Below are 15,032 nucleotides of genomic sequence, written 5' to 3'. Positions count from 1 at the left end.
GAAATATGTAACTGATTATTTTTTCCTGTGTGAACCTTGCTGAAAATCCCTGTAGTTGAATCTATGCAATATATTCTCCAATACCTCAGTCTAAAAGAGCTACTATTTTGTGCGTCAATGAGGTAATCTGTTATCACCCAGAGTATCTGGGTCTGGCTTTTCCGTCTCACCTTTCCTGTTTCCTCTGACTCGTGTATTTACACTTGTTCTTCCTGAACTCGTTCCTAGTGGCTTCCAGGATGCCAGCTGTCTGTTACTGGGTTCTTCTGACTGTTCTTTTCCCTATTCTCCTTCACTCATTTCTGAACTACTCTCTGTAGATCTATTGATGCTATCCCCGACAACCAAAAGTATAAGCAGTTGCAGAGGGAGCTTTCTCAAGTGTTGACCCAGCGTCAGATCTACATCCAGCCTGATAACTAAACCAATCCAGGTACCCCTGCCTGTGAGGTGTGACAATCAGCATTAAACTAGGACTCACCCTGCCAAGAACAGGCTGTCTTACCTATGCATGACAACTGAAACCAGAACTAATCCGTAACTCCTGCAGACTGATGACCAACTTTTAATTTGTTTCACCTTCATAGAACCAATGAATGCCTTGATCTTTATTCCCACTGTATGGAGTTCTGTGCACTGAAACGTGGGGGGATTTGCCAGTTTTGTTTTGCACTCTGTCTTGGGGGGCAATTATACAGTAGATGGCCACGTACCCAAAGTGGTGGTAGCTCGTATTCACTGGTTTGACCCAAAACCCTAGGGCTCCATTACAATTGCACCGTCACTTTTTTTTTTTCAGCAGCTATACAGATCTTATAGAATACTCATTCCTTGTAATTTTACAGTACTCCTTTCCCTCTGAATAGAAGGAAGGTTTTGGAAGTAAGTAGGTGTCCTTTCCATTGTAAATGATGAAATACAAAGGGCCCTTTGGTCTTGGTACTTCAAGGCTAATAGCAACCAATGCTGATTTCCCCCTTCCCTCCGAATCCTCTTTTTGCCTTGTATATCTGAGTCTTTCTTGGAGCTTGAAAATTCAGCTCCACTCATGCTACGGAAATGTTTCTAGCCTCCATTTCCCTGTGCCGTGCACAGCCCATTGTAAAGGGGTTTGCTCATATACTGTAGGTTGCTCTTGGAGCTTTGATTGCTTAGGATGCATGGCAGTGACTAACCCTGGGCCAGTTTAACCTTCCACTCCAATTCCTAATGAGTTACAGATGCCTTCTTAAACATGCTAAGCTGACGGAGGGGAAAATGAGCACTGTTTGTTGATGATGGCTCAGAACCATTACTTTAACCTGTGACAAATGCAAATATAAAATGTATATATTTATGTTAAATCAACTGAATTCTCCAGAGACGAGAGGATGGAAATACTTTTTAAGAACATTAGAAAAATAACTCTCTGATACAAAAAATGGACTTGCTTTTCAGAAACGAGCACCCAGTAATAACGTAGCCCTGACCATAGGAGAGAATGTAAAATATAGAATATATGGAGAGGAGTCTACTAAATTGGATGCTAATAGCTTCCCTGAGGTGTTAGCATCTCTTTAAAAGGCCAGTGTCATTGTTCTGTTATCTGATCAGTTATAAAATCCCTTTTTTAACTAGGGATCTTTATTGTACCTTGCTGTAACAGCTGAAAGATTCTTTAGCCATGTCCATGAAAGTATTAATAAGCAAAATCAAGGTGATTCTTTAAATGTGTGGCTTTTTTCTAAAACCATTTACTAAGAAAGCCAGGGGTCTATTTTGTCTGCAATACCATTATCACATCTATTCTACTTCACTTGCTTTGGTTGCAGTTGATGACTGTAGATAAAGAATAAACTGGAGAGGCAAATAAGTGCCTGAACAGAAATCTCTGGACATGCTGTACCCCTAGTAAAGAACTGGGATAAAGGAATAGTATGTGTAAAGCAGAATTGTCTCATCATATGATTTTCTCAAGAACTGCCAGCAGATATCGGAAATATCTCATCTGTTATAGATCTATAGCTTCCACTCAAAAATAAAGATTTTTAAAAGTTAAACTGCTCTAATATCAGTGGCTCTCAACCTCTCCCATACAGCGACCCCTTGAGATCTGCTCACCATCCTCTTGGAGTTTGCAGTCCCATGTTGACAATTGCTCTAGTGGTCTGCTTTGTTGCAGCTGCTAACTCCTTAAGAAGGAAAATACTCTCCCCCGATCCCCAGAGCATAAGCCCCAAGAGTTCCTTGTTGGAATTTTTTTTATATGATGCGTTCTGCGAGAAGCCCATGATGGGGTTTATAGCTAGTGGGCCTCCATTCCATAATGAAAGAGTACCTTCCTTCCAACAGCTACATCGTAGCTCATAGGAAAATACAAAGACTAGCTTCTTAAAAATCTCTAGCTTTCTAATGTACATTTTTAGCTGTTTAAACTTAAAGCAATAGCTGCCCGAATGCCTAGGTGAACCTAATGCTTTGTGTCTCGAAGCACATGGACATACATGAGAGATTCATTATCTTGGTAATTTATTCCATAAAGCAGCTTTCGCAAGCCAGAGTTAAAACAACTCTCATTTGGACTCTGCCCTAAGAAGAGAGAAACTTCTTAGTCTTTCTGTAAAGCAGCTTCTGCTCTTCCCATGAGTAAATGCATTGGAAGGGATGGTATGACATGGCTGCCACATACTGAGATATTCATTACCTGGACTATTTGTTAGGTCCTACAAACAGGTCCATTGCAGAGTTGCCACAGAATAACTGCTGGATTATCTACCTTAATGTCATGATCACTTTGAGATTGATCCCCTCTAACACACAGTCTGAGGGACAACTAGATGTTCCCAAGATCTAATGTAAAGGATTGGGCTTCTCCCCCCAAGAATTGGAGGTAGTGGAACTTCAGAGGAAGTATATCTGTGGTGACTCCCTGTTAGAGTGAATTTTGCTATACTTGCGGAAAAGTGTTCACTTTACCTCTTGTCCTCCGTATTTGCAACAGGCAAATAGAGGTTGTTTCCTCTAAGCCTGCTATTGCCTCAAATCCCAGAAGAATACCTGTTAAAAATCACTGCTTTCAAATGTCCCACTTTAATTTGTTTCCTTCCTCCCAACAGGTCTGTGCAGACTTTTGCAGACAAATCAAAACAAGATGCTCTTAAAAATGACCTGGTGGAGGCTTTGAAGAAAAAGCAGCAAAGTTAAAATACTCTTCATGCTAACAAGACATGCCATGCACTCATTAGATTCCTTTCTTAGAAAATTCATTTTCTCCCCAGACCCCCCTTTTTGGTTACATCACAATTTGCATCCACTACTATCCATATGCTGCCATCTCCCCATGAATAAAGCTGTACAAACTTTTTCAGTCTCCGAAGCTTACTTTGCACCACATTTTACTATCGAGACCTTAGAATATATTTCTGTAGAAGTCATGCATTTTTCCCCCTCTTCTCCCATTTATATGCATAAACACCATTCATTCTGTTTCTTTTCCTCCCCGCCCCCCTGCCTTTTGTTACATTGGTGTAAAAAATGTAAAACAAAATTTATTAAATACTGTGGTGTGTGAAAGAGGAAAAACTGGAAAAACGTATTCCACGTATGTGTGGGGACTGGGCATGGGGGACAGCTGGTGGGAGGGAGGGAAGAGAGGGTGTTCCTCAGTGTTGTACTATACTGACTAAACCAGACTTGCAAGGAAGCATTGATTTGGGGACCCACTGAAAGTTCTGCTCTTCTATAGCCTTGTTCCAAGGCACCTTTCTGTCAATTTTTATGGAATGCAAAAGGGGTTTTTGTTTTGATTTTTGTTTTTTGTAAAGCTTAAATTGAATCTACATCTTATACTTGAGCCTCCATACTAAAAACAAAAAAACCCACAAAATAAAAATTATAAAATCCTGGGAAGCAATGTGCATCCAGTGTCCTTTTTTATTTCTTCTTCCTTCCTGTCTCATTGCTTAGCGTTTATGCTCATGATGCATTCTTTTATGGTAGTAGGGAGCAGCTGCCCCGTCTATATACAGATGTTTGTAATTTAAACAACTACTATACTGTATGGCCACAGAAAGCAAGTGAGCTCTTCTTGTCTCACACCAAGATCAGCTGAAACTTATTTGGTTGAAGGGAGACTATTTGATTTACTTTGCTAGTCACAGATGGGGTGCATCTCGCCAGCTTTATGTGGCTGTGTTTTTCATTAGCTTGCCATACTTTCAAGATGTTGGCATGAGGATGTTGGCACCCTGCTGCATTCTGCGATTGGCGCTTCAGGCATATAGCAAATGTGGAACAGATGTATTCTGAGAATAATTAGAATATCTGGCATCATTGCGTATGTTGAACATAGCTGAGGTAAAACCTGTTTGTCAAAGCACTCGGGAAGAAGAGAGGCTTAACCAACACTTGGCAATGTTAAATGTGGCCAATTCTAAGCAATGGCACTAGTGAAAAGCTGTTCGGCCACTTCATTTCCACCTAGACACCTTTTTAACTTACGTAAGTGAATTTAGTGCTTGTGGAAGGAGCAAGACATGTAGCTCTGTGGTCAGAAATCTACTTATTCACACCAAGAATGTCTTTCAAGTGGCAGTTGGAAGGCCTTTCTCTTGGAAGAACCATGTCCAGAAGATCATCAGCTTCCATGTCCCTTCAGTCCATGGCCTGTCTCCTGAGAGAACCAGCAGGGGTGCATAGTGGACAGACAGCCTCACACTACACCACAAAACGACTGAGTCCGCCATGTCTCATCTCTGGTTTTTGACAGTACTTACTTGCTACTGGGTTGAAGGAGGGACATGAAAGGCCAGGATGTAAGATGGCGGGTGGTTTGGTAGGAATGGGAAAGTGCATCTCACCCTCACGGTCAGGTCAGGCTTTGACTAACTGTCATTTGGGAAATCTGATCCAGGGGGCTGCTCATGGAAGAAAGTAAAAGGCTTTAATTTTTTGTAAAGAGTGACATTTGTCCCATGGTTCAGTCTTCCCCCAGCAAGCAGCACTCCTAGGAAGATGGGGGCGTGACTCCCCTTCATAACTCAGCTCCTAATAGCTATCAACAGAAGCTGGGAGTGGATAAGAAGGGGTGGATCACTTTGATTGCCTGTTTTGTTCATTCCCTCTGAAGCATCTTGCATTGGCCACTGTTGGAAGGCAGGATAGTGGGCTCGATGGACCCTTGGTCTGACCCAGTATGGCTGTTCTTGTGTTAACACACTTACTTCGAGTAGCTTAAGTTAATGCTGTAAGGGAGTTGCCAATGTTTCCCTTTCATAAGTTGATTATGAACATCTTAGAAATTTGTTCAACTGGCTGCCAAGGAAGTGAGAGAAATGTTAGGAGACTTCATCTGACTCACCCCAGAACTGAGAACAATGTGGCCTGACCTGCATATACTTTCTCTATCCTCAGCTGGCAACAGCTTTCATTGGTGACGCATGATGCTGGGTAACACCTGCCAATCCCTTGCCCTATCATCTGTTCACCCTTGATCTGGGCTAGATTAGCTAACCTATCTCCTTCACCTTCCTTTCTTCCTGCAGTGCCAGTATTATACTGGAGAGCACCTTTTACTTTAATACTGACCTCAGTCCAACTTTGCAGTTGCACTGTATGGTTTGAGGAAGAATGGTTTTGTGCTTGACCTTGGATTAGGACAGCTGGATTCAGTTGTCAGCTCTGCCATGGATTCTGTGTGTGATCTTGGGCAAGTCACTTGATCTTTGCCTCTTGTTCCCCACCTGTAAAGCAAGGATACTTCTCTACCTCACCTGGGATGGTGTACGGAGAAACTCATTTATGTGTGGGAGGTGCTCAGATACACCAGTAATGGGAGAGATTTGAAGTCATTACAAGTAGCCAATAATCTGTCCAACTCTTTCCTTTGCTCATTAATTTACAGAGATGACCTATAAGGTATTCTTATTATTGGGAATATAAACTGTCTTCTCACAGTCTTTTTGGTTCAGAGGAATATCATAGAACTGAAGCAGCTGGCTAGCCGTAGTCAGTCTTCAGTTTAAGCTTTAGCCCAACTATGGTGAAGTGGTAGAGGTTAGGCAAGCTTTCCCATCAGTCTGAGCTGCAAATGGGGCCTGACATGGGTTTTAGTAAGTCTATGGAGACACATTTTAAGCAGCTTTGAACATACTATCTGGTCTTGTGCTTACTTTTTGTTTATAGTGGGTGTTGATTAATTCCCATAAAATACAATGAGAGGGAGAAGGGAGCAAATGCCTGATGGGCTGTCAGCATCTGGCCTACAGAATTATCCTCTGGATGACCCTGTGTGAATGTGAAATGAAAATGTAGGCATAAATATTGATGGAAGTACTTTTTTTACTCTAATTATGCTGTTCCAATGTGACCTATTTAACATTCAGACATCTGCATGTGATTAAAGCCCCATGCCTGAATTTTTACCCATGGGACCTCTGGTGTCTCTAATTCAGGTCATGTGAAAGGATTGGAGCTAAGGAGTAAATGTACATCCTCCCTCCTTAAAGTCTGCAACCTCAAGGGTAACATTTGAGTTTGTGGTGTTGCCATTTGGTTCTGTAATATGGAACTTCTGAAGTGAGAGCAAAATTTGTAATAACTCCTGAAGTTTGAAAATAGTATGTCAACTTAGGCTGGGGAGCAGCATGTTCCTCCCTGCTGTTTCTAATTCTACCTGTTACCTGTTCTAAAGCTTCTTTCTCACAAGCTCCTCCTACCCGTTTAACTACAGGTGAGACTAATATTATACGTTAGAGGGATTATACTGCTAGCAATACGAGCCTGGTCTACACCTAGACTTCACTAACAGAACTATGTTAGGGAGGGATATAACTTTTTTAAAATCAGCCATTAGTGATACATCACCTACTGTGAATGTAGTTAGTGGTATAGCTTATTCCCCTACAGGAAAATAATCTGTAGCCTTATAAGCACTTTTTGTACTGCCATCAGTGTATCCACACTAGGGTGGTTGCACTGCTTTAACTATACCTGTGTAGTTAGTCTACAATAGTAGGATTTATGTAAGGATTTGTCTACATACAGTCAAATGAGAGATTCATGCTACCTATCCAGAAGCAGCATTGTCTAATGGGGAATGTGGTGGACTCGAGACCTAAGTTCCATTCCTAACTCTGTCTCTGACTTGTGTAACCATGAGGGAAGTCACTTCTCTGTTCCACTCCCACCTTTTGGCTAGGTAAGGCTCTTACATAGTATCTAAGACAATGGGATCCTAATCTCCATTTGTCCTTAGATACAATTTTCTAGTTCTCAAAGTACACCAGGAACAGCTCTGGCTTCTGAAGTACCATCAACTAGGCCCAGGACAGGTATCCCTTTAGTACCTTGTCAACATACCTTGGGCAGCAGCAGGGAAGAGTTATCTCCCTCTTGCTGACTAATATAGTTAGCAAGTGATAGGGTCTAGCTCTGATAAGACTTTCAGCCTCTGACTGGAGAAAACGCGTGGCTCTAAATAAGAGGTTCTCATGCTTCTTTAAAACATGGACCACACTTTAATCAAGTATACTGCATCCCACCTCCCTGCGTATTTGCAATTGCTTACCTGGAAAAGTAATTTAGCATCATGTAGCTGGGCCAGAGGAATGGTGAGCCCCTCATCAACAGCTGTAAGTAGCCAGAGCCCATAGTTCTAAAACCTCATTTAATGTAAAGCCAGATCCTGCAGTGATGAGCACTGCTATAGCTGTGTGTAAAGGGCCCTGATTTAGCAAAATATTTTTGAACATGCTTAAAGTTAAGTATATTGAAGCACTCTGCTGAATTGAGGCTTCAGTCCAGAAATTTGAGTCAAACTTTGCTAGTCACCTTTTGAAACTGTTACTTTGTTTCCATTTTCCTGAAAGAAAAGATTTGCCAACAATAGATAGTTGTCTAGGTATGACAGCGCAAGCAGCTCTAACCCAGAGCTGGATATATATATTATATATATATGCTTCAAATATTGCTATGGCAGGGAATTTAGTTACAAAGCATTGTTGCCTAACCTGGTTACAAATAAGGGCCCAGCTCCTTAACTGCAGTGAATTGGCATCGCTCCCTTGAATTTCAATATGCTGTTTTACACCTGCTAATCTGTTTTGTAGTTTCTGTTAGAACTAAAACATGGACTTGAATGGAAGAGTTTCTTAAACTGGCAGGATTTTTAGAGGAAGTGAGCATGGGAAAGTTCAGGAGCTATTCCTGACAGTCAATCTAAGTCCATCCTCTTGTAAAAGGCACAAAAGAAGAGGGAATTATGAAACTCATGAATTAGTAATTATTAGGGTGAAAATCTTAATCTCTCTCCTCAGGAAAGTAGTGGGAGAACTCCTGGAAAAATCAGTTTGGTAGAAGCCAGTACGGAATCAAGTATCAGAGAGTGTAATTAACTAATCTCTCAAAAATATTCCTCCGAGGGCATTTCCCGTAAATTGGGCCTTTGTAAGACATGTAATTTCTTTCCATCAGAGCCCTGGCCAAAGTTCAATAATCATGCCATACAGTTAAATTGTCGTCCTGGCCTCTTCCTTATTTTAAGATCAGCAGTGAAACAATGCAGAAGGGATTAGTATGTAGGTACAGGCCGTGTTCTTTCCCTAGATTAGAGAGAACTCTTTTGTGAGCTGCTTCACCTCATGTGAGGGGAAGGTTTGTAGCAGCTGTGGAATCCTGATTACCAAGAGCTACCTGGTGACTAGATGAGGGAGGTTGTGTGGGGTTATACAGCCCTCTCATGGCTGAACCAGTGCTCCTGATTATGCAGAGCAATGCCATCAACTACAAAGCTAGATGGGGGAAAGCTTCACATATCCTGCCCCTAAGTACCTGTTCATTTAAAAAAAAAAAAAAAACACTTTCCTCCCTCCCTTTAATAGCAAAGGACTAATAATTTAGTGCTACTGTGAGCCAGGTATATTAATTCCTTGGTATACTTTATAATGAAAAGTACAGGACTATGAACCAGGCTTCTAAGGCAAATGGACAAGGATGATGAAAACAACCTGAAGTCTTGTGTTCACCTGCTTGCCAGAGCCTGTGCTTGAGCTGTACTGCGAACAGAATTGCTACAGGCTGATTTCCTGCTCTAGGAACTGTACCTACTGTGCACCATCCAGCTGTTTAAAAAAAACCTTCCCTCCCCCCCCCCCCTTCCTACAAAAGTTATGAGTTGAAGATTAACCCCCTCACCACCTCTGGAAGGGAAGCTTTAAAGGTAGGTGCTCCCTTTCCTCTTCTTCCTTCAAAAAAAGTAGTGTACATATTGTGCCCATCCCCTGTGCCAGCTGTGTCTGGATAACAGTGTCGCTGGCTTCTTGAACGATGACTGCAAGCAAGTGCTAGTTGTGTAACACTAGTGAACAGCCTCCCTCCCTCTCTGCTTTACAACAGATATGGACAATATAAGCTGTGACCAGTCAGCCTCTTGCCTCCTGCCACTGGGCCAGTATTGACTGCCCCTCAAGGCCAAGTGTGCATCAGTAGCCACCAACTGGCCCATTGTTGCACCCATGTGGGGTGCAGTGACCTAGGCTTGTTTGAAGTAGTAGGGATCTAAGGTATGTCTACACTGCAGCTGGAGCGTACCTCCTAGTTTGGGTAAACAGATACATGCTAACAGTGGTCAAGCTAGCACACCAGAGATAACATGGACATTGGGGCAAGGGCTAGCCCCCCAAGCTTGGACCCACAGTGCGGAGGAGGCAGCTCATAGCACAACATCCCCCCTGCCTTTTTTTTAAATTAAAACCTTGCTGAAGTGGCAGCGGTGCCACTCGAGCAAGGCTGGGAGGCACGCTCCCACCTCTAATGGAAGTAGCCACAACAGCTCTATTTGACTCAGTAGAAGACGCTTCTGCAGTGTATTGTAATATGGAATTGGGGTTCAAGCTCTTCAGCTCACGAGCACAGACCAGCTACTTTGACACAGATGTAGTGCCAGGTTGGGATGTTCTGCTTGGATTTTGCCCACTCGTGCCTGTAGCAAAGCTCTTATCTCTAAGCCATAGAAAAGTCCAGGATAAGTAAATACTCTTCACATTTTACAAATGTGTAAGCCTAAGACACAAAGAAGGTAAGTTGCAAGGTCATAGTAAGAGCTAGGAATAGAAGACAAGAGGCCTAGCTCCCAACCTCTTGTGCTTGCCCTACCTCTGCCAGTCAGTACTGCCAGGTTAATAGTGGCTATAGATTCCCCCATTCACACACTGCTGTGCTGTACTGGTTCTGTCAGCTAGTTGACCTGTTTCTTCTGAAGGCTCTGTTGTAGAACACTTGTTTCTGCATCCCGGGAAGGGCCCCGCTACTACTGAGTTGGTGTCAGACTCCACTGCAAAGTGAGTGCTCCATTTAGCTTTTATGGAATTATAACAGCTTTTTACCTCCCCTCTCCAAATCAGTTTTTCCATGGGAGAGGAGCACTCTTTGCAACTCAGGAACTGTAAAACCCAGTGAAGGATTATTACAGCAGCACTGCCCGTGTCTGGCCTCATACCCAGAATATTTGCAAGTTCTATCACCAACAATTCTACTTTCAAGGGATTGTGAAATGAAAAGGGGTAGTTAGTGTCTGGTTTAAACCAAAGTATGAGGTTAAGTTTCTCTCTGTCACCCAACACCCTAGAATGGGGGAAGAGTAGCTTCCTCCCAGAGATCAAGTTTGAGAATCACCTCTGACTTAGTCATTACCTAGAGAGCTGCCATAGCCTCCTCAGCTACATGATGGCTCAGTGGGAATGTAGTCTAGGCCAGGAGCTTTCACAACACGTTTTTGGGTGGCCTCACAGTATGGTCACTAACTCTTGCTAGTGGCTGCGCAGACCATTTTTCCTAAAATAACTAACTTTAGGAAAAACAAAATGTACCAACTTGTCCATCATTGTAATTTATTTATGCAGTGGGTTTTCAGACTCAGTAATAAATGTACAATTGTCTATTCTTTACTGGACCTAAACAAAATAGAAAAACATAAGGTACTTTATGTTGGCTTTTTAAAAAAGATTTGCTAGCCATAAGTCTGCTGCTGTGAAAAGTGATATTTGTTAATATCACTTTTCACAGCAGACTTATTCAGCCTTAGCAAGCCCTGGGACAAATTAAGCCCTGGATGGGGGGGCGAGATGGGCAGGGAGGCAGCGGGGCCTGCCACTGCATGGAGTCTGAAGCCTGCCCCCCTAAACCCCTGGGAAAGCAGGGAATTGACCAGCTGCCTGCCCCTCTAGTGTTTTTCCTTCAAAGGGGGGCAGGACCCAACCCTTGCTGGCAGCCCTGGGAAACAGGCCACAGTTTTGCCCCCTTCTCCCCCACACCAATCACAGTGCAGGAGGCTGTAGCCACAAGAAAAGCCTCTGGTGGCCACATGTGAGAAATGCTGGTCTAGGCCCATCCTGCATCTGCTGTCTGGAGCAGTTATCTCCCAGCAACCTCAGTGGACAGCTAATACTTAAAACATGGGTAAGGTGGGGCTGTGAGTGGATATACTGCCCATCTTACATGGCAGACAGCTAAGGTAGTCTCTGCCAGCATATCTGCTTTAGAAATGAAGGAAAAAGCTTACCTCTAGGGAAAGAATGGATGTGAAAAACTCTCAGCGAGGACCAAATGAAAGTTCACAAGGAGAAAGTGAATGGCCCTGGGTAGGGGGTAGTCACCCCACAAGCCATTTTAAAGACTAATTGTACAAGAGGAAGAGAATGGAGACAAGCCAAAACTGAAGTGTCCTTTGGAATCAAAATAAAAACCAAGGGAGGCATGTTAGACAAAGATTTATTTTTCTAGAAAGTTGGCTGCCAAATATTTTGATAAAATTACACACACACACACACGTATTAAAACGCCTCTCTCCAACCCCATCACTGGCCTCACTCTCTGCCTTAACTGCCAGAAGAAGAATGTGCAACATTATTCAGATAGGCAAAGGGAGCCACTGTCCATAAACCCTTAAAGGTGAAGTTAAATGGCAGCCACTCTCAGCGTCTGTGTTCATTTGCTTAAAACAGGAAGGTAGACAGCCTCATCTTCCCTCCATCCCCTAGAGATTTTTCATTCTTGCTAGTAATGTCTGATGCAGAGCTGGCTCAGGGCAGCCTTCTGGAAGGGAGGGAGAAAAGTGGAATCAAATTCAGCTAGTTTTTAAAAGTGACTATGATCCAGGTACAGAAATGTCACAATATTTAATCCCTTTTGAGTCATCACTACAAGCAGGTGAGATCTGCCAGATGGCCAAGCACTTTCTGCAGGAAGCATCATACCGCACACTCGCTTACATCTTCTTCTGTTAACAGGAGTCACCCAAAAACAGGTCTAGGAACCTGATGGCAACTCGCTATGGCTTAGTTTGAAGCCAGAGTTCTCACCAGTATCCATTCTTGCTTGGGGACAGTTCCTTTGTCAGCTGTCAAAGGGTTCATCTTGCTTGCCAAGCAGGGCCTCTCTCTCAGAAGTGCAAGGTCTTCTCTTCCGATAGGCAAGGAATTGGAAGGAGATCTGAGGAGGTGTTAAGCCTTATTTCCGTTACATAAGGTCTAGATAGGAGAAATTAGGAAGCTCTGTCTAGGGAGGAAGCCTTTAGTTCCGGGGGGAAAATAGAGGTTGGTTGGTTCTTTCTATGCCAAGAGGTGCATGGTTACCATTGTAAGATGGGGATAATCATGGTTATCTCCTTTGTAAAGCACTTTGAGATCTACAGATAAGGACTATTTCATTGTATTAGGGTAGTGACCAGAGGTCCCAAAGAGGATCAGGGACCCTTCATGCTAGGAACTATAATAAGCATGTATTGTTCCAACATTATTGTAAGAGATCACTGTAACACAGAGGGGAAAGACTTCAGCTGCAAAGCACAGGTTGGCTGTGTAACAGCATCAACAAAAATCTGCCTCTGAACAGCCCTGCCCACCCACCATCCCAGAAGAGACCACCTGTTTAATGGTTATTTGTGCAGAGCATTAGAAGTAATGAGCTGGCAACACCACAGAAACTTGGGGCAGGGAGCATTACCAGAAGAGGATACAATCACATCAAGAGACAGGACCCCCAGGCTACCAATCAGCCAGGGGAGGTGATGAATGATGTAGTTGCCTTCGTCTTGCCCTCGGTCTGGGTTCTTCAGAAGCACACTTATTCCATACAGCGAGTTCCCCAGCATCACCAAAGCAAAAAGACAGTATGAGACACCTTTGGTAGATTTCCTCTTGAACTGGAAGAGGAAGCCATATTAGAAGGGGCTGGAGAATAAAAAGACTTCCTTGATAGCAGAAATACTCTAGATATACCAGGCATGGATTCCCAGGTGATATGCAAAGGGAGGAGGATCTAGATGATGACTAAGCTTATTGAGTGCTGGTATCCACTGTTTGAAGGACAAGCTTCTTAGACAGTGTTGGCATGCTTAGGGTCACTTGACCATGCTCTGCTGTGACCGTAGTAGATACTCCAAGAAGAGCAGGGAAAATTAAAAATGGGAATTGTATCCTAGAGAATTGGCCAGCATCTGTATCCCTCGTTCATCTCTCTCTCTTCCTCCCCCCCCCTTCCCAAAGATATCCACCATAACAGAATCCTAAATGATGGGGTGGGCTCAATAGCAATAGTCTTTCAGCTCCAGTTGTAAAATATACAGCAAAATTAGCGTCCCACCTTTACAATGGGGAGAAACAGCTGCTGCATGGAAGTCAAGAGGTTAAATCAATCAGGACCCAGTGTGAAAATACACAGAGATGGCCCTTGGGAAGGTTCTGGAAACACAGCTGGTTATTGGCCTGGAGCCCTCTGCCTCTTGCATCAGCAGCCCTTAGGGATAAAGGAAACTCCCCTACTCCCAGCTCTGGAATCTCAGCAGAAAGGGAGCTCCTTTCACCTTCCCCAAGGGAAGATAACCCCAGCAGCGGGTTGGATCCCATCCCCACCTCCAGTGGGTCACTTACATTAGTGTAGATCTGGGGCACTCGGGAGAACAGATATAACAAGGAGGCGATCGAGCCAACAGTGAAGCCAATGATTTCCTTCTTGGTGAAAGGCTGCAGGGCAAGACATAAAACACCAAACTGTTATGCATTGTACAAGGCACATGCAGAACTGTATCCTTGGATTTACAGGCATCTGGTGGCAGAGGTGAGGTCACATGATTAGGTTTAGCTGATCGCCATATTTGGGGTCGGGAAGGAATTTTCCTCCAGGGCAGAATGGCAGAGGCCCTGGAAGTTTTTCACCTTCCTCTGCAGCGTGGGGCACGGGTCACTTGCTGGAGGATTCTCTGCATCTCGAAATCTTTAAGCCACAAGTTGAGGACTTCAGTAGCTCAGACATAGTTTAGGGGTTTGTTACAGGAGTGGGTGGGTGAGATTCTGTGGCCTGCGTTGCGCAGGAGGTCAGACTAGATGATCATAATGGTCCCTTCTGACCTTAAAGTCTATGACTGACCAAACCCAGGTATGCACTGTTGTCTTTCCACCTGGTCAATAGTTCTTTTGAGTTGCCTGGCTAGCTATTGGCTGAAACTGTCACATGACAAGATTGCCAGCTCTCCCTCTCTGTGGGACATTCCCACTTCAAACTGATTATTCATCTTTCCCACAAATCCTCAGCCTCCTCCCTGCCCCCATCTATCAAGAGGGGCTCACCTCGCATCCAGCCACATCCGCTGCGGCAGACAGAAGAGTCCTCCCTTTAAATGTCACCGTTTCAACTATGGAGCCAGCTCTGCCCAGCAAGGATGTTGCTGACACCGTTCCCAGAAAAATGAAGGCAAAGGCTGCATTAATAGGAGCAGAAACTGGGAAGAGAAAGCAGAGGTGAGTTACAAAGTGCCACCAACGAGAAGGAGTGAGTGGGTCCATGCACTACACGAGGCAACCTGGATTCCAGTTAAATCTGCATCCCATCACCTCCAGAAAAACCAGGGCCAGTGTCATCCTACAGAAGAGGGAGGCATCAGTTCCACAGAGGCAGGTTCAGATTTCTGTTGAAGGCAGGCCTTCCATAACCAAGTTCCATTCCTCACATGGTGGTACTGGGGAAGGGCTATGCAATGCATGTGGCAGACATTTAAACAC

At 43.8% G+C, this 15,032-nt stretch overlaps 2 protein-coding genes across 6 annotated transcripts in view; one reads left to right on the top strand and one right to left on the bottom strand.

Annotated features, from left to right (window-relative positions):
- The window catches only part of CAPZB (capping actin protein of muscle Z-line subunit beta), a 109,900-nt gene extending 106,010 nt beyond the window's left edge, over positions 1–3,890 (top strand). The window contains exons 9-10 of one of the 2 annotated variants that reach the window (XM_074933933.1): positions 321–433; positions 3,096–3,890. In XM_074933933.1, coding sequence (XP_074790034.1) covers positions 321–423 — 103 coding nt within the window. In that variant the 3' untranslated portion in view covers positions 424–433; positions 3,096–3,890. The remainder of the gene's footprint in view (positions 1–320; positions 434–3,095) is intronic. The other variant, XM_074933934.1, reaches the window with a different exon arrangement.
- The window catches only part of SLC66A1 (solute carrier family 66 member 1), a 45,714-nt gene that overhangs the window by 15,704 nt on the left and 14,978 nt on the right, over positions 1–15,032 (bottom strand). Inside the window, exons 6-10 of one of the 4 annotated variants that reach the window (XM_074933929.1) lie at positions 14,601–14,752; positions 13,905–13,997; positions 12,992–13,177; positions 12,336–12,465; positions 11,742–12,069 (exon numbers count right to left, since the gene is read on the bottom strand). In XM_074933929.1, coding sequence (XP_074790030.1) covers positions 12,370–12,465; positions 12,992–13,177; positions 13,905–13,997; positions 14,601–14,752 — 527 coding nt within the window. In that variant the 3' untranslated portion in view covers positions 11,742–12,069; positions 12,336–12,369. Of the gene's footprint in view, positions 1–11,731; positions 12,466–12,991; positions 13,178–13,904; positions 13,998–14,600; positions 14,753–15,032 lie in introns of those variants that run through there. The other 3 variants (XM_074933930.1, XM_074933928.1, XM_074933932.1) reach the window with 3 other exon arrangements.

Source organism: Natator depressus, chromosome 18 (assembly GCF_965152275.1).
Source record: "Natator depressus isolate rNatDep1 chromosome 18, rNatDep2.hap1, whole genome shotgun sequence".
Taxonomy (NCBI): Eukaryota; Metazoa; Chordata; order Testudines; family Cheloniidae; genus Natator; species Natator depressus.
This window is presented reverse-complemented; position numbering and strand designations above follow the sequence as displayed.